At 44.7% G+C, this 21683-nt stretch overlaps 1 protein-coding gene across 2 annotated transcripts; it reads right to left on the bottom strand.

Moving 5' to 3' along the window:
- Nucleotides 1-1115: 1115 nt before the first annotated feature.
- Nucleotides 1116-21323, bottom strand: ATP6V1C2 (ATPase H+ transporting V1 subunit C2). 2 transcript variants are annotated; one of them, XM_086608386.1, is made up of 13 exons: nt 21195-21323; nt 19610-19677; nt 14432-14517; nt 12674-12703; nt 9740-9834; nt 8951-9042; nt 6374-6472; nt 4493-4561; nt 3476-3568; nt 2960-3053; nt 2564-2661; nt 2022-2151; nt 1116-1211 (listed from the first exon to the last, which is right to left on the bottom strand). In XM_086608386.1, exons 1-13 carry the CDS (start codon nt 21321-21323, stop codon nt 1116-1118), a joined length of 1179 nt encoding a protein of 392 aa, XP_086464512.1. The 2 variants fall into 2 exon arrangements, with proteins under 2 accessions (XP_086464512.1, XP_009981654.1); XM_009983352.2 differs by lacking the exon at nt 12674-12703.
- Nucleotides 21324-21683: the final 360 nt, after the last annotated feature.

Raw genomic sequence — 21683 nt, 5'->3', positions numbered from 1 at the left:
TACCATGGAATTGGGGTTGCTGCTGCCATGGGAGACACTGGGAGCTGTTGGTCTTCTCCCCAGGATTAGCAGTGAAGCTAATCCTGTTTTTAGGACATGAGGATTTCCAGGTGCTAACAGAAAAACACCACAGTGCTGTCTCCAGCAAATTGGATCTAATATTTCTTCACTTCCCATCTGGCATCGTTTTGAGTTGAAATTGCTATTTCCTTGGAAGAGGAATCAGAACTGGGAATGGGATGGTTACTGCTGCTTTTTTAAAATAAAAATACTATTATGTTTTGTTGCTTTCTGTGTATTGTATATCGGTGTCTAGTGAAGTGACACTCATGATCAGCTTGTTTATAAGTAAGGAATGAAGGAACTGAAAGTTTCCCTTCCTTTCAAGGAAATAACTTAATATGGGTGTTTGTCATCTAGTGTCTGTAAGAGATGGACAGTAGCTCATCCCTATGAAAGTCAGTGTAAGAACCACTGTGAGCCAGCAGTAACTTGGCTGTTGATTTGGGGCAGGAAACTGCTCCAGCTCTGTCAGCCCAGCAGATGAGATCTACTGGAACTGTTACTACTGAAATGTCTTGGCAAAAACTGAAATTATGAGTACTTGGGACTGCAATTCATATGAGAATAAGTTCCACAGCAATTTTGAGGATCTTTCTTCTTAAGCTTTTCTTTAATTAAAAAAAAAAACACCAACAACAAAAACAACCAAAACTTTAGGCTTTTCTGTGATGCTTTCTGCTTGTTTTGGGTTTTTTTTAAGTTTGCTTTGTTAGAAAAACAGGACTGTACAGACTTAGTAGATCCATTAGCCACTACACTTTTGAAATTGTTTTATTTCAAGTCCAATAGATACTCCATCTTTGTAACTTACCAGAAAAAAATAAATACTACCATAGTACCTCCTGCCTCTGAAATATGCTTTTGTAAAACTATGAACAAGAGAGATTTATATTGAAGTCACTGTAAAAATTACTGGAAAGGGTAGGAAGATCTTAAGCAATTATCCTGCTACAGCATCTGCACTTTAATTTCACTTTCAGCAGCTAAAGATTGTTTTACTGTAACATTAGGGTCTTGAAAATGAATAGATGAAGCTTGAGCAATTTTTTTTTTTAACTGCAGTCAAGAATACTGAGGTCAATCTTGAAATAGACATAAGGATAGTATTCTTGATTACTCAGTTGTAAACCAGGGATGTCCATGCCAGGCTGCAAAAGGAAACAATATGACTTTAGTACCAGTAAACAAACTTGCACAGTTCCAAGCCACAGTGGATTGCTTTCATGCTCCTCTTTCACAGGTGGAATAGTTTTGTATTTGCTGTGCTTAAGATGGGGAATTCACTGCTGAGAATCTGGTGTTGGCTTGGTGTTTTCAGTGCTGCCTAATGCAGTTAGTGTTGAGAATTCACGCTTAGTTGCAACTTTATGAACTAGCATTTTTGTGTCCTGCAGCTCCTTTCTTTCTCCTCCCTTCATGCACTGGGAATGTTATGCTTGCTGGTTTTAGGCTGTTTTGACACCTACTGGTCTATAATTGGTTTATCCTAAATTGTTTGTGCACTCGAGATATGGGGAGGGAGAAAGCAAACACTGATGCTTGCTGAAGTCCTATGTTGAGGTATTTAGTCAATGACAGCCTTCCACAGGGGACAGAGGTGTCACAGTCCTAGCGTTTAATTCTGAGTTTATTCTTCCTTATGTTGATCTGAATGTTTATAGATGTGAAGCTTTTTACCTAGAGGAACTGACATAATTGAGCAGACCTATTTCAGTCCGGGACCTGTAAACATCAGATGCTTCAACAGAAAGCGTAAGCAATCTATGCATCTCCATCATAATCTGAGCCTACCTGTTACCCTAATCCATCTGTAACCCCCAGGGATTACAGCTGCATCCAGGGATCTGAGCACTGCAAGGTGTGAGGAGCTGCTTGCTCTAGCCCCTGGGCAGTGAAAGCATTCACCTGGCTAAACTGAGACAAGCTACAGCACGTGCAGTCATAATCCAAATACATACGTCCATTATGCTTGCTGCTGCGACTTCATCCAGGTGCTTGAAAACCAGGTTTAGGACATCTCTCAGGCGTTTTACAGACTTCCTATTTGGCTGCAGCAGCATTGCTTGGAAATTCACTGGGAGGCCGTACCTTGAAACACATCAACATACATGATCATCTGCTGGGAAGGGGCACACCTTTCCACTCCCGCCCCCCTCCCTCTTCACCCTCCTGGCACACGAGCTGATTGTGTGCTGCAGTGCACAATCTCAGCGGTGGTGTGCTGCCTCCTTATCTAAAAGCATTTTCTTTTTGAAGCTGAAAGCCAACTAAACAGTGTCTTTCTGTTTTCTGCTTCCCTGTAAGTGCCCCCAAAAGAACTGTTTTTCATCAGCTTTGTATGTCGTCTCTTTTTGTGGTCATCTGTACTGTCTCCTGTGAGCTTCTGGAGCGTGGTGTGTAAGCAATGTTCTCTCTACACAAAGGAACTGCCCCAGGAAGAGAGCTGTAGATTTTTACTTCTCCAGGAATCTCTGCCAGCGCTACACGTTTACCCACTTACCTCAGGACAGATTCGACAAAAACTCTCAAGGCTTTTACGTGAATCCATGCCACAAACGCTTCACTGAAGTTCACCTTCAGCCAGCGCAGTAACGGGCCCTGTGAGGACAGACACAACAGTTGCCATCTCACCATGGGAAGTGGCTCCGGAGCTGACACCACGGAAGCCACCGTGGGCTGCTGAGATAATTCTCAGGCAGCCTGTTAGTGGCTCGCAGTTCATCAGAAACTCAAGTGACCTTGGGCAAACTGTTATCTATCCTGTGCCTTGGTCTTCTGGGCTAAATGGAGCTCACAGGAGTCTGCTGAAACTCAGCCATTTCCAGTGAGAGGTGCTTAGGCACGCTGGTAGCAACAGCTGTTGTTTTATGGGCCATCAACTTGATGTGCTACTTACATATTGTTGTTTCTTATCAGAAGCTAATTTCATCAGCTCTTCCTTTTCACATTTCAGTTCCTTCTCATCAAAATAAAATTCTCGAACCATGAACCTACAATTGAATGACATTTGTTCTCACAAGCCATAGTCCAAGCAATACGCATGCTCATCTCTTGCCTCTGGAGAAGCAGGTATGGGATATTTCAAAGCTGCTAGCTATTCAACCAGTTAAAGTATGGGAAGGGTGGGAGTTGAAGTCACCCCTACAAAGCAAGCTTCCTGCTGTCAGTAGTGTAAAAGCAGGAAGGACAGTTCCAGGATGTGTAGTTTGGTGCCTAAAGAACAGGATCACTGTTACCTGCTGCCGCAGCTCCTTCCCACCCTGCCTTCTCAGGGGCTTTAGGGCCAGCAGCAGCCCAAACAGTAAAGAAGTGCTGAAAAGGGGTGATGGATTCAGCTGTACCGCACGCAGAACAAGCCTCACCTTATCATCTGCTTGCTAGCCTGCCCTGCCTCGCAGTCAGTGCTTCTTACCTGTTCTCCCTGGCTTTAGCCTTGAAATCATCCATCACTTTTCTAAATAGGGTCACAGTGAAGAGTCCTCCCTCTGCATCCTCAGCAATCATTCTGTGTGGGAGGGAAATCCAAATGACATGGCAAATCCCTCATGCTTGCTTTACCTTCCCCTTTTGAAGTTCTTTTTTTCATTTATGATACTGAACAACACCCTGCTTTTTCAAGAACTGCTGTGACTGAAACAGGGAACAAAGACTTTACTAGCACCAGCCACGCTATCTCCGAAGTAAAACTCCCACGAATTAAGTTCCTGAACCCATCGTAGCACACACACGTTCTGCCTGCCTGATTTTTCTGTTTCCTGATAACATCCCCCCGCTTGCCATGCACTTGTGTTTTTGACACAGGCAGTAGCACACAGCTTTCTTCTTCCTCTGTGCTTCTCCCATTTCAGGTAATGGCACTGTCACCTCTTGTGTCCTGGGTTGGACCCCATGGTCTGCGCAAGCTGAGCAGTGGAATATTTAATTCCTAGGAAAGATTTTTCACTCCAGGTGAAAGGATAAATTAATATGGCATTTGCTAATGCAAGTGACAGTACACTGAATTATCCTGTTACAGCAGGAAGCAATTAAAGATGCAAAGATAGTGTTTGATCTTTGTAAAAAGTAGCTTCCACGACGTATGTGATTGCATATTGCCTGAATTATGCCTGGATTGCTGTAACGAATTGTTTGTCTGTTTTACACAAAAAGCAAAGGCCTGGTTGAAAGCGGAAAGAACTGGATTACTGGAAAACAGAACAACCAGCTAATTGTAAGAAAAACAGTGATGTTCTTTTTGCTTTCATCTCCACTTTCCTTAAACAGCGTAATTTCTGATTTCAATTGAGAGTGAAATTGGGCAAATCTGTATGTTAACATGGAGCCCATGTGTTAGATAAGTGATTCCTTCCAGGATCCAGCAATATGAGGGGCTGAAATATGGCAGGGATCTCTGAAACAAACAGGGACCTTAATTTGGAATTTCACTTACTTGGTGGAGCGAGGCACTACCATATCAGAGAGGGATTCATAGGTCTTCTGCCACTGTATGTAGCTTGACCTTTGGGCAACACAAAGAAAGCATGGTAAATAAATGTATACTAGAAAGCAAATTTGTTGATAAACACAGTTAATTAAGCTAACGGCTTAGGGTAGAAGGGCTGGAACTCTTTGTGCTGGGTTATGTGATTAAGATACATCAAGCATCTCCTATCCTTTCCTCTCCTAGTCACCAGTTAGGGAGGTGTCTCCCTCAACTCTGGACCCTCAGACCTCACTTTGGGTCTTAGCATGAGGAAGACCCAGAGCAGGAGGCTGATGGTGGGAAGCATGTGGCTTTTGACACATACTTCCAGGCTGCCACACAGTGTCCCATGCTCCAGGACCCCTACACAAGCTGCCTCGGATCCATGGGTAGGTGTGGGACATCTGCTGTGTGCAATCCCAGAGCTGATCTGGTGCTACACTGTAAACATGGCAAGTACCAGCACCAGGAGAAAGAGGTGAAGGGATGTTAAGAGTTTGCAAAGCAAGAAGTCTGCTTATAGGGGTGTCCTGGTTTTAGCTGGGACAGAGTTAGCTCTTCTTTTTAGCAGCTAGAAGAGCTCCGTGTTTTGGTCTTACTCAGAGGCGCGCTCTGAGAAGAATGCTGATAGTGCACTGATGTTTGTAGTTGGCACTGAGGTCTCAAGGACTTTTCAGCTGCCCTGTTCTTGCCAGTGTGCAGGAGCACAACAGGATAGGGGGGAGCATGGTCAGGACGGGGAGTCCACGACTCTCCTTAGGATTTGTACTTGAACTTAAAATTGAGGGCCAAACTGGCCAATTAGTATTCCATATCATGCAGTGTCACGCCCAGTATAAGAGTGAGGGTCAGCAGAAAGAAGGGCTTTTTGCCCTTCCAGGACTCTCACTTTCGGACTCTCAGAGTGCTTCCTCTCTCTTGCTCTCTATTCCAGGCCTCCCTTTCATCCGGGATTGCGGTATCGGGATTTATCTGTTTCGGGATTGCAGCTTTGGGAAGAGACTGGCCTCGGTCAAGGGGTGGTGAGCAATTACACCGTATATCACTCATTTGTATATGTTTATCCTTGTACATATCTGTACATATATATATATATTGGTAGCAGTAGTAGTAAATTGTTCTTATCTCAACCCTCGGGTCTCTTTTCTTTTTCTTCTTTGATTCTCTCCCTCATCCCTGGGGGTGGGGGAGTTGAGCGATGGTGTAGGGTTTGGTTGCCGGAGCGGCCTAACCCACAACAAGGGGGAATCTGAAAGAATGTGCACATAATAAACTCAACAAACTTACCTCAGATAGCTTTTTGTAACGTGTTTTTCACAGACACCAAAGTGATTGTACTCTGTGTGTGTGTGTTGGGACAGGGCTATCCAGAGAGGAAAAGTTTTGAGTAGACTTCTGAGAAGTACATCGCATAACTTCACAACTGATGGTGATGACAGTCATCATGCGTGCAGGCACTTATGAATACACGGCCAGCAGAGACCTTGTTAGCTTGACAGGTCTAATTCCTTTACAAAGTGACTAAGCTCCAGTAAGAATCTGTTTTTTGCTTTTTTTAAAACTCATTCTATTCCTACCAAAAGGCTTTTTGAGAACCTACTCTATAACCAACAAAAACCTGCATCCTGATTCTGCCCTGCTCTGAGTTCGGAGCAGTCTTTGCCTCTTTCTTTTGTGCCAACACCACTCTTGGCAGAACCTGTTCTTTCCTTTTGCTAACAGCTCCACTCGTGCTCCAGCCATGGCACTGAGGAGCTGCCCCAACCTGACCCAGGTTCGCCTGGATCTGGTGCTTCGGCCTGAAACTCAATGCCACGTTGAGCGTGTGTGCATGTGCTAATGCCTTACTTTGGCACCACGACGAGCAGCGTGATAAGATACTCGGAATTCAGAACAAAGTCTTCTTTCTGCACAATGTCTGCTAGGGTCCGAGTCAGCAGATTTCCCCTACAGTGAAGAAGACAAAGGAAAAACAGCATTAGCAGGAACCCAGCAGCAGCACAGTGGAGGTATTGTGCTGTGGGTATACTTGCTAATAGTAGCGAGTGGAGTAGAAGGAGGCCAGGAAGGAGGTGGCTAAAGGACATGTCTACACTTCTAAAATGGCCATTTAGTTACTTTTACTACAACTAAAAAGAATAAAAAAGCAACTAATACTTGCACACCTGAAGTTCCCACCCCACTGCCAGTCACTGTCGCATCTTGCCGGAGGCACCTGCGTTCTCAAGGCTGCCCATTGAGCTGCCTCTGTGACCATGCTTCAGTCAGAGTAAGCAATGTTAGTATGGACCTAAGCCATCAAAGCAACTCCATCATACTTGGGCTGCCATGGACAAGCACACAGAGATACCTCCAGCTGAAAGACAGTGGGAGCAGCAGTCTTGTGCACAGGTGGGATCTGCAGGAGGGGGTCTCTTCAGAGGGACTTTTTACAAGGGCGTGTAGGAATAGGACAAGGAGTAATGGCTTTAAACTGTAAGAGGGTAGATTGTGATTAGATATAAGGAAAAAATTCTTCACTCTGAGGGTGGTGAGACACTGGAGCAGGTTGCCCAGAGAAGCTGTGGCTGCCCCATCCCTGGAGGTATACAAGGCCAGGTTGGATGAGGCTTTGAGCCACCTGGTGTAGTGGAAGGTGTCCCTGCCCGTGGCAGGGGAGTTAGAACTAGATGATCTTTATGGTCTCTTGAAACCCAAACCATTCTATGATTCACAGTCTAAGCCCACTTGATCACATGAAGTCCCACTAGTGCTGCACACCAAGCAAGTGTAGGTGGCTGGGGCTGGCTGGGCAGGGCTAGTAGGCACTAGGTGTGTACGGGAAGAGAGCAGCTGCCCTCTCTGTCACTTGGCAGGAGTGAAGAAGGACCTAAACCAGTAGGTTTTGATTTGAGGTTCACTGTGCCAGTCTAAACATTAATTAACTGGCCAGTAACATCTTATTAGATGTTTGTTCAACCCAAGCTAGCTGGCACTGGTAGACACCAGAGATGCCAGCATGTAAAGGTAGATGGGACTGTGAGAGCAAGATAGGCCTGGACCATGGAGTCTCTGTTCTTCTTCCTTATCACCTTGCTGGAGGCTCAGCACTGCTCACGTTCCCCATACAGAGCTTCTGCCTCTCTCCAGCTGATTAAAGCTGATGTGGAAGCTGAAAAGATGCTGCAGGAGTAGGCTGGGAATATGAACAGTGCCAAGAAATGGGAAATGGGAGTTAACGTCCCCTTGTCCATGGCACCCGTGACTACCCACATGCACGTGGCCTGCAACACATGTCTAACACCGTCTACGCCACGCTGGAAGCACAGCAGTGGTGCTGGCTGGCGGTGGTGAGGCATGGACACAGGAACTCAGCAGAGAGAGGGGGAGATATAACTGCCATATGGCTCTTCTGACCCCCGTGGGCACTGTAGTCCCCCTGTTGAGCAGGTCTCCATGAGGGCTACCTTTTTTTTTGACAAAGTCATTCTGAACCACCACACGAAAGTATTTTTTCTGTGGTTTCCAGTTGGGTTTAGCGGAGCTGGTGCCAGGCATGCTCATTTTAGCTCCACATTCAGAGAAAATTCCAATCACCCTTTGATGATTTTGTTTTGTTTGAGGCCCTGTGAGTATCTTCTCCCTTGGGTAAAGCCTGGTTTCTGGGCAGGCTGCCAGCCTGGCTGCAGTGCCAGGAAGGCGAGGACCTATGTCTTGTGCCCAGAGCAAAGAGCTTGAGTAGGAAAGAGTGGCACATACAAGCATGTGTTGGGCGAGGGCTTGCACAGCATCATCTAAGTTGGTCTAAATTTACTACTTACTGGAATTTACTATTCTCCCCAGTGATACCCCAGAGAAAATCCAGGTCTCAGCACTGACACAGGTGAAGACCATAAGCAGTTGAAGAGAGGAGAGAGAACATTTAGGAAGCCCTGACAGATCATTACCTGGACTAACAGAATGAAACAAAGAAAAGAAAAAGGTAAGTGGGCTATGCTGGTGAGGTAGGCACAGTGGGTAAGAACAGACGCCTTTGCCTGGAATACTGTAAAGCCGACTTTCTGAACAGCATTTGCAGAGCTCCCACAGGAAACAGCTCTGACTTGCAAGAAAGTCCACCGGTTGACCCAGCTGATCTAATTTCTGACTCCCTGAAATCTCATCAAACAATACAGTGCATTTGGTTTCGACTCTTTCCCAAGACTGTCTGCTCGCACTGCCAATAAAATCCTATTAGGAACTGCAGTCTCCCTGAGCTCAGTCTTAGACGTGCTGCTCCCCGCTCCTGGCTTTCGCTGGCTCTGTAGATGCTCAGCGTGCCCCAAAGCCAGAAAAATTTGTTCCCACCAGAGCACACATGGCCCACAGCACAGCAATGGGTGTGGGCACGCGCTGCCGTCCGTTCAGCCATGCAGTGCTCCAGATGGGAGCACGCACTATACTTACACAGTTTTTTTCTCCAGGCTTTGCAAATTTCCTTTAATGTTGTTGTATGCAGCTGATCGGGTCTTTAGGTCTGTTTCTATTTGAGTCACTTGCTAAAATAAAGCAAAAAAATTGAGTCAACTCAGTGCCTGAGGTGTTGTCCTCACCCCCCTCCCACTACCTCTGCACCTTAACGTGAGGACACAGCTGGCAGCCCCTCGTAAAACCACCTGATTTTGTCCGAGAGGGAGCCGGTGTCAGAGCTTCCCTATGGCAAAGGCCTCTGCAGAAAGTGGGATTCAGTGAGGTGCTGCTGTGTGTATGATATCTGTACCTAAGGAGCAAGTTCACGGTTTCATTTGTTATCTATATTGAACAATACATCATGCCTTCCTGAGCGGGCTGACAATGAAAAGAATTCACCCAGCCTGCAATGCGTCCGATTTCATGTCAGGCCAATGATTTAGCAAGAGACCTCCGAAAATGGAGAATAATATGGTAGTATATAAAACCAATAAAGTATTACAAGGAAGGAGATTAAAGTGCAAAAAGTACGTCAATATATTCTAGTAAATCTGATAAAGTGCCATGTATTTACAGAGTGGATAAGTTTAAATATATGTATCGTTATTATTACAGTAGAAATTAAAATAATATCAGTGTTTCAGTACAGTGTGTGCTTCTGAGCCTGTTCCTGCCCAAACCAAAAGCAAAGCTCTCACTGACTGCCGTGACAGGAGGGACCAAAAACTGCCAAAACAACATGCTTCCCCATGCTGACGTCTTCCAGAAATTTGGAGTACAATTTACCTTTGCTAATGCTTCTGTTATATTCTTCAGCGGCTGCTTTATGGGATATTTGGCCATGTCCCACTCAAACCGTGTCAGGTAGCTAATTAGGTCAACTGAAAATGCAAAGAGATGCATTAAAGCAGACAGCTTAGCAGCTGGCAGGTCACAGTTTGGGTAGCAGTCCTTAGCTATAGCCTAGGTAATTAACATCAGAGCTGGCTGTGAACCAGAAGCCCACCTCACAGAAATCTTCACAGAATTTTGATCTAGATCAACTCTGCACAAATCATATGCCCAATCTTATCACCTTTCTAAACAACCCCAAACTTAGAAGCTGAACCTTCAGCTGAAGCTGATCTTCTCTGCGTTACACCTAGCAGTATAGAACAAGCTTTACTGTAAAATTAGCTGTATCAGCAGGACAGAGTAATGTGCAGCTGTTCTTCTTCACAGTAGAAACAGCTTCACGTAACCTCAATCTTGATTACTGCAATATGCCTGAATTTAATCCAGGCAAGAGCTACCAGAATAATACTTTGTGGCCACGACCAGCAGTAATGCTCAGGGTTGTTGAGGGTTTGATGAAGAGGGTACCGATGTTACTTCTCTGTGACTCAGTCAAGCGCTTGCTGGAAATCAAACCAATTCAGGTGCGATGGGGAATTCCTCATTGCTTTCACTCACGGAGCTCCCCATCTCACACAAAGCCATGTGGTGTTTCTCTAAATGGATAAATCCAGTCACAGCACTCAGTAACAGAAATTCACAGCAAGGCCTAGTGTGCATGCAGACCCCAAAACAAGGCACCTTTGGACCACAGGGAACCACGGCTTCTTCCCAGAACCAAGGGGAGATGATGCATATGACACCCGTCTCCTAGAACAAGATCATGCTATTCCACTTTGTTTGAAGACCAAAGCTCCTTAACTTCAGAAAACACTAAGGCTTGATACGTTATTGTACTAAATCAAAATTCTCCTCTAGCAGCTCATGAAATCAGACAGCTCTTTGCCTAAGCTGAGTCCTGAGAGCCCTTAGGAAGCCAAGCATACCTCTACATTGTGTTCTTGGGCAACTTTATGGAATGGGATAAACTCACAAAAAGCAGAGGTGCTGCGACTGTTCCCTTGCAGATTAGGGAAGCTCAGGGAAGGCAGCAGGCAGGGCCTCAATGTCTAGACCAAAAAGCCAGAGGTACTGTCACCTGCAGGGTGGGCTTCCCTCCAGACTAGAAGGGTAAACATGGAGAACATCTGAGAAGTTGCTCTGGGGAGATGGGGAGCAAAACAAGCTCAAGGTGCTAAGTAAAAGGAGAGGTGTGCTGGGGCTGCTCAGTGCTCTTCACTGCCTTGTCCAGAGTTACTTCAGTTCCCCAGTGAGGTTTGGCTACAATTTCTTGTGGCCTGGACTTCCAGGGTGTGGGGAAAACTTTATGAACTGAGATGCATGAGAAGGAATGTCAAAAGTTGTGTAACTGCCGTACTGCCAGGCTGAGGGTACTACCCTGTCTCGTGTGATACCCAACACCCTTGGCAGGACGGTGCTATCCTTTCCATGGGCTTCTCTCACCCCACAACAGAGTCAGTTTACCCTATTAGATTTCCAATGCATGGAAAGTCTTGTTAGGAGGAAACAGGCTTCTTAGCAAAGGATAAACTGCCTTGGAGGCGGAAGTATGACAGTGTTCTCCCCCTCTTTCTAAAACCACAGCCCTGTAAACCTCCCACACATCCCATGGACAGGAGTCACAAGGCAGAGATCCAACTCCTGCCAAGGTGTGATTGGGAATCAACAAACTCTCCTGCACAGGGAGAGTATGGGAAGGGGGCAAGGCTGCAGAAGGCAGGGAAAGCTATCACACAGCTCCCGTGTGCGTGGTCCTCCAGTGGTGCTCGCTCATGGTCTCTGGAGGGAAGGTAGGGAGGTCAAAAATAATTGAGCAATAAAATTCATGAAGCATTTCCAGCACGGGGTATGCGACACAAGGGTTTCATCTTGCTGCCTCTCTTCCAAGCTTTCTTGCTTAGGTTTTGCTAAATTCAACAGGAATGAAACCTGCAAAGAGCGTGGTATTACTGGGCTGTGCAGAAGAACAGTGTATTCACAGGCTCTTCAAAGACAGCTGCTGACCTATATATAGCTGAGGAGATACAAAAGTTCCCTGAAGACCTACACATGCCCTTTCTATCCTCATGTTCCTTAAATCTCAGCAGAATTCCAACATTAGGCAGTTAAGCACAACATGAGTTCTCAGTCCGTTTTACAAGTTGCCTCCTGAGCAGTGCTCTGGCACTGGTGCGGTTTAGTTAAGCAGCCTGATCCTGGGGATGGCACAAACTGCTGTGAACACGTTAACAGAACTGAGCTTAAAATGCCAAGCAGCCCAAGCACCCTGATGCTCCTGGAACGGCACCCCTCATTTATGGAACCTGCCAAGTCACTTCTAAAAGACCTCACACAGCTGCCTATCCAGGAGAGTCTTCAACTCTAAGGTCCTTTTGCTGACCAGGAAGGGGAGGAGGAAAAATTTGTATGGAGAAGTTGCTGCTGCTTATGAACGATGACACTGGAATGTATTAGGAGAACCCTCATATAATAAAGCTGATTCAATTTTAGGTTAATGTCTTAGGTTAATATGATTTGTTTGAATGACCAAATCCAAGAGACAGAAAATATTAACACATACAAGTAATTTCCACTTTCTTCTATTACAACACATGCAGAGCTGATAGGAAAGGAAAATGGTGTAAAAAGAGGAAACAAAGGAAATAAGTGAAACCTGTTGTTTCTCAAGTCATAGGGATATCGTGATCAAGCTACGAGGTTGTTACTTGAGAAATCCATCGTAACCTGATCACTGTATCTCTACAACCAGACCACGACTTGTCTCTAGCACTAATTCACAAAAATGCATGCTTGTAACATCACCACAATCATCAATCCTCAACATACTTTTTAGACATTTCATTTTATCCTTTGTCCCTGAAACACAATAAATGGGATTATTGTACTCATCAAGCAGTTGCACTCATCAAATGTCAGTCTTATTTCATGCAAGAAGGACATTTCTAAAAGAACTTCCTCCTCATCCTTTACTCATACAGATCTGAAGTACAACACTGCAGACAGTCAAAGGGTGATGGAGTGTGCACTGTTAATTCGTCTGACAGTTAATAGTGTCACTTGACAAGCCTGTGAGTAGCATGTGTAACACATCCAGCTTCACTGAACTTTTCCAGGATAGCTGGGGAGAAATTTGCCCTGAGACACACTCAGGGTCTAAAAAAACATGCAGACATCTAGGAGCCATCAGTTCCTAAATGTTCATTTTGTCCTTGACACAGGCTCCCTTTAGAGCTGTGAGTACCACACTCGATAATAAAGGGGGGAAGTTAGTTCATGGAGGTTGTAGAAACACCACATGGACCACTTAGAGATGGTGCAGGGGAGCACGCAGTAAGGCAGTGGGCTCCCACAGCCCTCTGGCATGTCGGAAGCATCCCTTCTGTCACTGCCTGCTCTTCTCCTGCCTCAGCTCTATCTTTTGGAGCTGTTGCTTCACACGTCCATCTGTGATGTCAGAAATCCACAGTTAAAAACATGATCTATCCCAGCACTGTGGGAGGGAAGGCAAATCACTAACAGATCACTGGCAGATGTCATGCAGCCATACAGAATGAGATTTAGCCACCTGGAATTAATCAAGCCCATACAGGGCACAGAAAGGTGCTAGGTCATTTTAGGAGTGAAGAAGGATGTCCCTTGCTTTCCTCTTCGCTTCTCAGCTCTGGCGTTAGAAACTAGTTCAGTGTTAGAAACCAGTTCAGTATTAGACACTGAACACTCTCCTGGAAGCAAAGTTGGTGCTGGATAAAGCTTCTGCTAACTTTGGGAAAAATGGGAGCAGCCTAGTGTCCTAGTTTTAGCTGGGACAGAGTTAGCTCTTCTTTTTTAACAGCTAGAAGAGCTCCATGTTTTGGTTTTACTCAGAGGCTCGCTCTGAGAAGAATGCTGATAGCAAGTTGATGTTTGAGACTCCAAGGACTTTTCAGTGTGCTGGAGTGCAGAAACACGGCAGGATAAGGGGGGAGCATAGCTGGGACAAGGGGGACACGATTCCCCTTGTGATTTGTGGTGGAACTTAAGATTGAGGGCCAAACTAGCCAATTAGTATTGCATATCATGCAGCGTCATGCCCAGTATAAAAGTGAGGGTCAGCCGGGAAGAAGGGCTTTTGCGCTTTGGCTCTTTTGCGCTTGCTGCGCTTTTGCTCTATTGCCCTTTTTTTTCCCCTCTCTCTCCCAGTACTCCCACTCTCGGAGTACTATCTCTCTCTCTCTGCCCCTCTCTATTTCGGGGCCTCGCATTCATCCAGGATTGCAGCTTCGGGATGAGACGGGTTTCGCATACGAGGGGGTGGTGAGCAGCTACACTGTGTATTAAATCATCTGTATTAAATTGTTCTTATCTCAACCCACGGGTTTCCCGTTTATCCTTTAATTCTCTCCCTCATTCCTGGAGGTGGGGGAGGGGGAGTGACCGGATGTGTGGGGGGGTCGGCCTAACCCACGACACCTAGATATGTTCTTAAAAAATGTTGCTGATGGTTGTCCTTTCTCATATGTGAGTATTTCAATTCTGCATGTTCATACTTTGAAGCAAACACAGGCAGCATCAATGCATTAAAATATCCACATTCACAGCACCTACCTCCATTGGCCAGAAGATTTTCCTGGACTTTATCTTTTGAGTCCTCCATAACTTCTCCTATGTACTGGGCTATTTTCTTTATTACGCTTAGATGTAACAAGAGAAGCTTTGTTAGTGAAGAAACAAAATTAATATAAAACAGTTGCCACAATAAACATGGAGATGCCCAAACAAAACCCTTCTGAAGCAAGGTAGGTTAATTTGCAATTCATTCAAATAATGATAAACAACTTATGACACATTGCAGAACTAAACACCTCCTTTTTAAAGACACTCATCTCTGCAAACACATAGGTAATATCATCTCCTCAGTGCTCTAAGACTTCCAGAAGATCCAAGATACAAGCTTCTGTACGGTCATGATACTCCTAGCAGAAACCAGAAGGCAAGAAATCCATGTTTAAAAGTCTAAGGGTGATGGAGGAACAAGAGGCTACCTACACACTAACACTGGCTGCTAAATAAACCCTTAGGGCTTGCTGAGATAAGGTTCTTACTAAGTACTCAGGGGAAAAAAGACAATGTTCTCTTGTTTGACAGGGAGAATTTCCTTCTTATTCATCTTCTTTAGAGGACTCTCTCTCTCTTGTTTTTAGCATGGTGGACAAGACACTCCTTTAAGGTGTGGAAGAACTAGATTCAAATCCTCCTGCCCAGTTCAGAGCAGTGAATTGAACAGAGCCTCTCCTGGAGAACATTGTCTCCACACAGGTACTTATTTTTTGCTTATTTAAAAATATAGTTTCACTAAATCCCTCCAGCAGTAGGTCCCCCTGGCCTTAACCAAAGTACCTATCTCATACAGGCCAAGAGCCTTTCTGGTTCTTGTAGTATCCTTCTGTATCCACAAGCATTAATAGAATTTGGCCTTCAGTTCCCTAACTGTTCCAGGTTGACTACACCTTGTAAAGAATGCTACAGCTAAAAAGTAACTGCTTGATCATGAAATTGGCAGAGACACGAATTGGACATAATCCCTGGTGTGGCCACAGGCAGCGGAGCATAATGGCAGGCTCTCCCTTTCTTTCCTTACAGAGGGAAGACTACTACAGCTGCAGATGAGCTGGAGACTGAAAGGGCACCTGCAGTGTTCGGACAATGTGTCTTGTGACATCCTGTGGCTTTCAAGAGTTCAGGAACAGGACTCCAGGCCAGGTACAGATATCATGAGAGCATCAGAGCAAAGGATTTTCTTTGATGTGCTGCAAAGCAGATTTACAGGCCATTTAAAAGCAGTAATTCATAGAGGTTAAGATTCCCTCTATCTCCTTTCCGGTGAAGGAACTCACAGTCTTTGGAAAGGTTTTCCAGTCCTGTGACAGGGAGGAAAAATATGAGATTGCTGATGCTGCCAAGAATGCAGTAGTTGGAATTCTTGCTGTTTGGGGTCACTCAGCCTGGAGAAGATCTTATTGCAGCCTTTCAATATATAAGGGGGGCTTATAAGAAAGATGGAGAGAGATGTTTTACCAAGGCCAGTAGTGACAGGACAAGGGGCAACAGTTTTAAACTGAAAGAGCGTAGATTTAGATTGGACATAAGGAAGAAATTCTTTATGATGAGGGTGGTGAGACACTGGAGCGCGTTGCCCAGAGAGGATGTGGATGCCCCATCCCTGGAATTGTTCAAGGCCAGGTTGGATAAGGCTTTGAGCAACCTGGTGTAGTGGAAGATGTCCCTGCCCATGGCAGGGGGGGTTGGACTGGATGACCTTTAAAGGTCCCTTCCAACACAAACCATTTTTCTTATGACCCTGGACAGGCGCAACTCAGCGTGCCTGTAGGAGGAATCTACACCATTGCATTCTAGTTCACATCTCTCTCTCAGAGCTGCCACAGTTTTTCACCATCTGGCTGCAGCCACTTAGGCACCTGGTGCCAGCTTAGCACTGCTGGAGTACAGCCCGTGTTGCCCGCGCTCGGGCTGTGAGGAGGGCGCAGGGACCCACACAGCTGTTCTCTCTCAGCTATGACCTTGCCAAGCACTTCTGCAATTTGCACCTTGTAGACACAGCCGGTTTTCAGCTCCTTCATGATACCCAGGGAGCCCAAAGGAACTCGGAATAAGACAGTACTCCAGCCCAGTTGGCAAGAAGAGTATAGAAGGAGGCTAAAGATGTTACAGAGAAAGCAACAACAGGAAAGTGTACAAACCAGTAGTTTTTCCAAGGGGCCTGAGCCACTTTCATTACTGTTGAGTGCAACCTGATAGCTGGGAGACAGTTAACTCTGGTCTCTTTCCTTAGCTTTAGATGGTGGGACTGGTATGTGCTTTCATGCACTCAACAGTCCTAGCTGCCCAGGTGAGACTTGGCTCCCTTCCAGCCCACACGCCCCAAGGTCCCTGCAGCAGGATATGGCCAGAATGTATGTACATGCTGGGCCAGAGGAACGTTCTCCAGTCCTGGCTTAGTCTCTGTGCCATGCCTTTCATCCTGTGAAATGCAAGCAGGATTCACTCATCCGACCCGTTCCCGATGTAAAGACAGAACACGCACCTTGTCTACCGCTGAGGTCTAAGGCAAGCAAGAGGAATCAGACCCCCGGAGGAGCCACATCAACTATAGCGACACCCAGCAGTGAGCAGTGTTCATAACCAACCCTTAAACTTCTGCCTTTACATGAGATGAGCAAATATCACGCTCAAATGATACGTTATAAAAGGAGGGAGTTTCGGCTAAACTGCCTCAAGATGCAGTAATAAAAACCTGCGAAGAGAATAACTCCATGTAGCCTGGTATTACGGCTTGGAAGACTTACACATTTTGCTTGTGAATGTGCTGCAATGTCACTACTTGGAAAAAAAAAAAAGTCTAACACTCTTTAAATGATGCTGCGTGTCAAATGGTGTTACCAGCTAGGCCTCCAAAACGCTGCGGGGAGCAGAAGCCCTTTGATCTGAGGCCACTGCAGAATGCTCCGCTGACCGAGAACCCCCAGGTAAGAGTGACCGAGGGGATCGTCACCTTGAGCGAGCACCACGCTACCACACAGTGACATGGAAAAACACTCTGCCTCCCTGTGTAAATAAATAATAAAAGTATGTGGAAACAATAGATCCTGCAAACTCCTGCCCCTTCTCTGCTGTCCTGGCAGGAGGCAGCGCTGACAGGTTTGCGCTGCCTGGCTTTACTGGCAGTTGTGTTTATCTAGCAACAGTTCAGCAGGTAGCTCTTTTAGAGGAGCAGGAACTAAATGCTCAGGTCATTTGAACAGGCTTGTAACCCTCTGGATGCCATTTACTTCAACAAAGTCTGAGAGCCTGGCATTTTAACCCTTGAATTACAATTTAGACTCAAAACCCTGGGCATTTATTTAACGCAAAATGCTTGTGTACGTCCTTGTGGGACTTGATCTGTGTTGATTATTCTCTGCTATTACTCTACTCTAACACATTTTTCTTATTTTTTAACATATTTTTCTTATTTCTAAATCATGTTGATCCTTCTTGATTGCCTAGCTGGAGAGGCAAACAAGGCAAACAGGAAGAGTTCTTACCTCAGTGGCTTACAACCTCTTTGCTCGGTGCCTATAGCACGTCATACTGTAAGAGTCATACTGGCATTAAAGGGACAATTAGTGAAGGAAAGTGACATTCAGCTCGAACAAGGAGCAGTAGCATGTTGTCAAGTTAAGACAAAGGGAACAGAAGGAGACAGAAGGGAGTTTGTACTGGTATTTCTCTTAAAATGACCCTCCCTGATCTCACATGGATCCTGCAGCAGGCTTTTCAGAAGTGCGAATTCTTCACAAAGCTTGGAATCAGCAAAGTCCTTCTGAAAATCAGTTCTGCACGATTTTTGGCAGCCCTCAAACCCAGATCACACAGTTGCTTGGCTATCTGCTGCCATGAGTAGAGACACCTTCCATTAGAAGAGATAGCAGGTATTGGCACTGTCTCTCCCCAGATTTGCCCCTGTTACCACTTCATTCCAGCATGAAAAATCTCTGCAGTATGAACTGGAGGTCTGAACATGTTTACAAAGAATTTGGAGCAGTTTTCCCCACCGGATGGAGATGGTCACAATGGAGAAGGTTTTCTTGGTGAATTAAGTATTAAATATCCGTGTCTTGCTAAAAATCCTGAAAAAGCCATTCTAAAAAGATCAACACTGTGTGCAACCCAGAGTGATCAAATGTAATCATCCCAATACAGTCCCCCCAAAAAATCCGACAGAGAAAGGTATTCTAGCAGACTTAGTATTACCCAAACTGCCTAGCATAGATGTAAACAGCTTACATCAGTGTTTCTGTATCCGTTTGCAACCACCAGACAAAATCTATCAAGCATATTTAGACAAGCAAATCCTTATCAGTCCTGGCTGGGGAAAAAATGGCAAAAAGCTCTAGAGCTGACACGTGCCTCTGGTGACCAAGACCACAGCTATATGTGAGGTATGGTTCCAAAAAAAACCAAACCCGCTCCCAAAAAATCACAATCAAACAAAAAAAACCACCAGCAGCTTGTAATTTCATTGCCTTAACAACAGAGTCTACTTTGTGCCATGAAGTATCTTAGGACCTGGCATTTTCTCAGCTTGCTCTATTATATTATCCTTTGTACACCCAGGTTAGTTTGGCCCAAAAGGCAAACTGGGTAATGATCAGCAAGGAGATCATGTGAGTTTTTGCATAACCAGGTTTGATACAATGTCAGTCAATATTCTGATTTTCAAGGACTTTAAAAGTCTGGACATGCTCGAGAATTCATTCAGAAGAACTTATTCCTTAGAACTCCTCTATCTGGTTGAAAAGGAGCAGAAGGCTTAAGACAAATACTCTGGGAAAACAAGATCAGAGAGGGCTTCATATTCTCCAAATGCCGTTTTATTAATTTAAGTTTCAGAATGGGGCAGAAAGATGTCCTTCAAAAAAAAAAAAAAAGAATCTTTTTTAGCAGCTTCCCTTTGAGAAACAGCTTCCCTAGCACTGCTGCTCAAACAGATTGCTGTGCAGACAAAATTATCACTGACTTAATTCATCCAAATTTAAAGGAATGGTCCTTTCTTTGTGATGACTTCATGACAATCAACACAAGGGTTAAAAAAAGCCAATCCACTTTAGTCCAGTTGTAGTTCAGGCTGAAATGAGTCAGACCTAGGTGAACACAAGGACATACCGTCCCATAAAAGCAATGTCTGTTTCTCATTTGTAGGTAGTTAAGTACGATCTGTTTTACCTTTCAGCAGAGCAATCGAGTTTTCCCAACTCATCTGACAGACCAACAAGAGCATCCAGTGTCCCCACCTGTGCAAAAGAAGAAGAGAAGTAGGTGAAAGACGCACAAGGCCATCTAAGGCTTCTGTTGGCAGAACTTTATTTCCTTAGTGGAAAATAGCAGCAATTCCTTTACTCAAGAACTAGAGCATAAAAAGCCTTTTCCAATAAAGGAAAAAACATACGTGTAGTCTCAAGATTACACGTCAGTGTCTTCCTTCCTGTTTTCATTCCTGTATCATCAAGTAGCCTAGACTGGTCTTTGACATGATAAAACAGTGGCTAGAAATGCACATAATATACACACAAACAAATGTGATGTATTGAGAGAACCAAGGGAAGCAACACTTACTCAAAAGGGGGTCTCTGTCTGTGTTCTTCACTACTACCAAAGACTAAGCCTCTCACAAAGCCATTTCCTCCAAGACCAACATCTGCTTTTTGTATGACTCTCTGTAACAGTCATAATCTTATGTTTGTGCTATTGTAATATATTGCTGAACCTTTTCTTGTAATGTTGCCAGCTCAACATTATGAAGGGTCAAGCTGAAGGGGAAGAAACAAATTTTACATAGAATAATTATCAGAAAATTAATGGTCTGGTTGCATCTTCAGGTACTGCAAACACTTTATTTCCTTTGACATTAACAGATTCGCACCAACACCAGCTGGGTAAGGCCCATTAGGTGGTAAAATCCAGCAATCTCAGGTGCACAGGCAAAAAGCAATATTCCCAGTCTGAAACATTCATGTGAAAATTCAGCAGGTTATTACTTGAGAACAGGCCATGCTCCCATTCTACTTGCATCCTTATGCAATTGGGATAGCTCAAGTTATAACTGTTAACAATCTTTTTGGATTAACGCCAGATCCTGGATGCACTTATTGTAGCTTTGTTAAGTGATGGGTGATGGCAACTCCCTAAGGAACGAAGTTCTACATCTGTGGTAGCTCCATTGACTTTAATAAAGCATATTTGTATTTTTCATATCCACAAGTGAAATAAAAATAAGGTGCAGATCTTATAAAATAAGGATTAAGTAATGGAAATATACAAAAAAACCCTGTGGATTAATACTCTTCCTATTTATATGGCGATATGAAGCTGGGTAATGTAGCTGAACATAGACATACATCCATTTCCCAAGGAGTAATGCGCATTAAAGCACTGGTTTCCCTGTCAGCAGTCTCACTGGCACGGTTCGAGATACTCAGCTACTCCCTTTGCATTAGCGCTCCAAGATGCAAAAGCTGTACAACTTCCACAACTGGGAGCAAACCACATCAAATACAATAAGTTAGTTATTTAACTGGTCGTCTTCACTCCTTATACACATTATCGTTCCAATGCAAAGGTCGGCTTCAAGCACAATGACTTCTTTTCTCTCTGATCAATTTTCAGTTGGCTTAACACAATTCATTCCCTGACTGCAATCTTCTGCTCTCTGCATATTATCCCAGAAGATAAATCCCACATTTATCCCAAAAGCCTTTAGTCCTGGCTAATGCTGCTGTATCACTCTCACCCAAACCCTTTCCTTGTTTACCTTTAAGTCTGGAATATGGAATTTGCTGTTGATAGACAGGTTGGATTTCGATGTCACCGTGTTCATCCTCTCCCATGCCTGCAGATTCGTTTTGTCTCCTGGGGCAGAAATTAGCCAGAACTCCGACATGATCTAATATTTTCCCTTCGCTCTTGGTCACTGTAGAAACACAAAGCAGGTAAAGTGGCTAAAAGAGCACAGCACAAAACAGGCTCCTCCCTAAGAACAGAAAAAGTTGGAGCAGATTAATTTTTTTTTTTTGAGTCAGTCCTGTGTCTCAGGCTAAAACAGAACATGACCTTCTCCAGAATGTCACGGAAAGAGTGTGTCCGTTCCTCCTTTCTCAGGGTTTTTCCAGCCAGTTTCTGAATGGAGAAATGAAGCGTCCTCCTCCCCTTCTCCCTCCAGCCCGTTCCCTTCCCCTTGCACTGCAAGTCCACTCTCCATTGTGGCAGTTTGGGGACTCCGCTAAACCATCCAAACGTAATT

Source organism: Tauraco erythrolophus, chromosome 2 (genome assembly GCF_009769465.1).
Source record: "Tauraco erythrolophus isolate bTauEry1 chromosome 2, bTauEry1.pri, whole genome shotgun sequence".
Classification (NCBI taxonomy): Eukaryota; Metazoa; Chordata; class Aves; order Musophagiformes; family Musophagidae; genus Tauraco; species Tauraco erythrolophus.
This window is presented reverse-complemented; position numbering and strand designations above follow the sequence as displayed.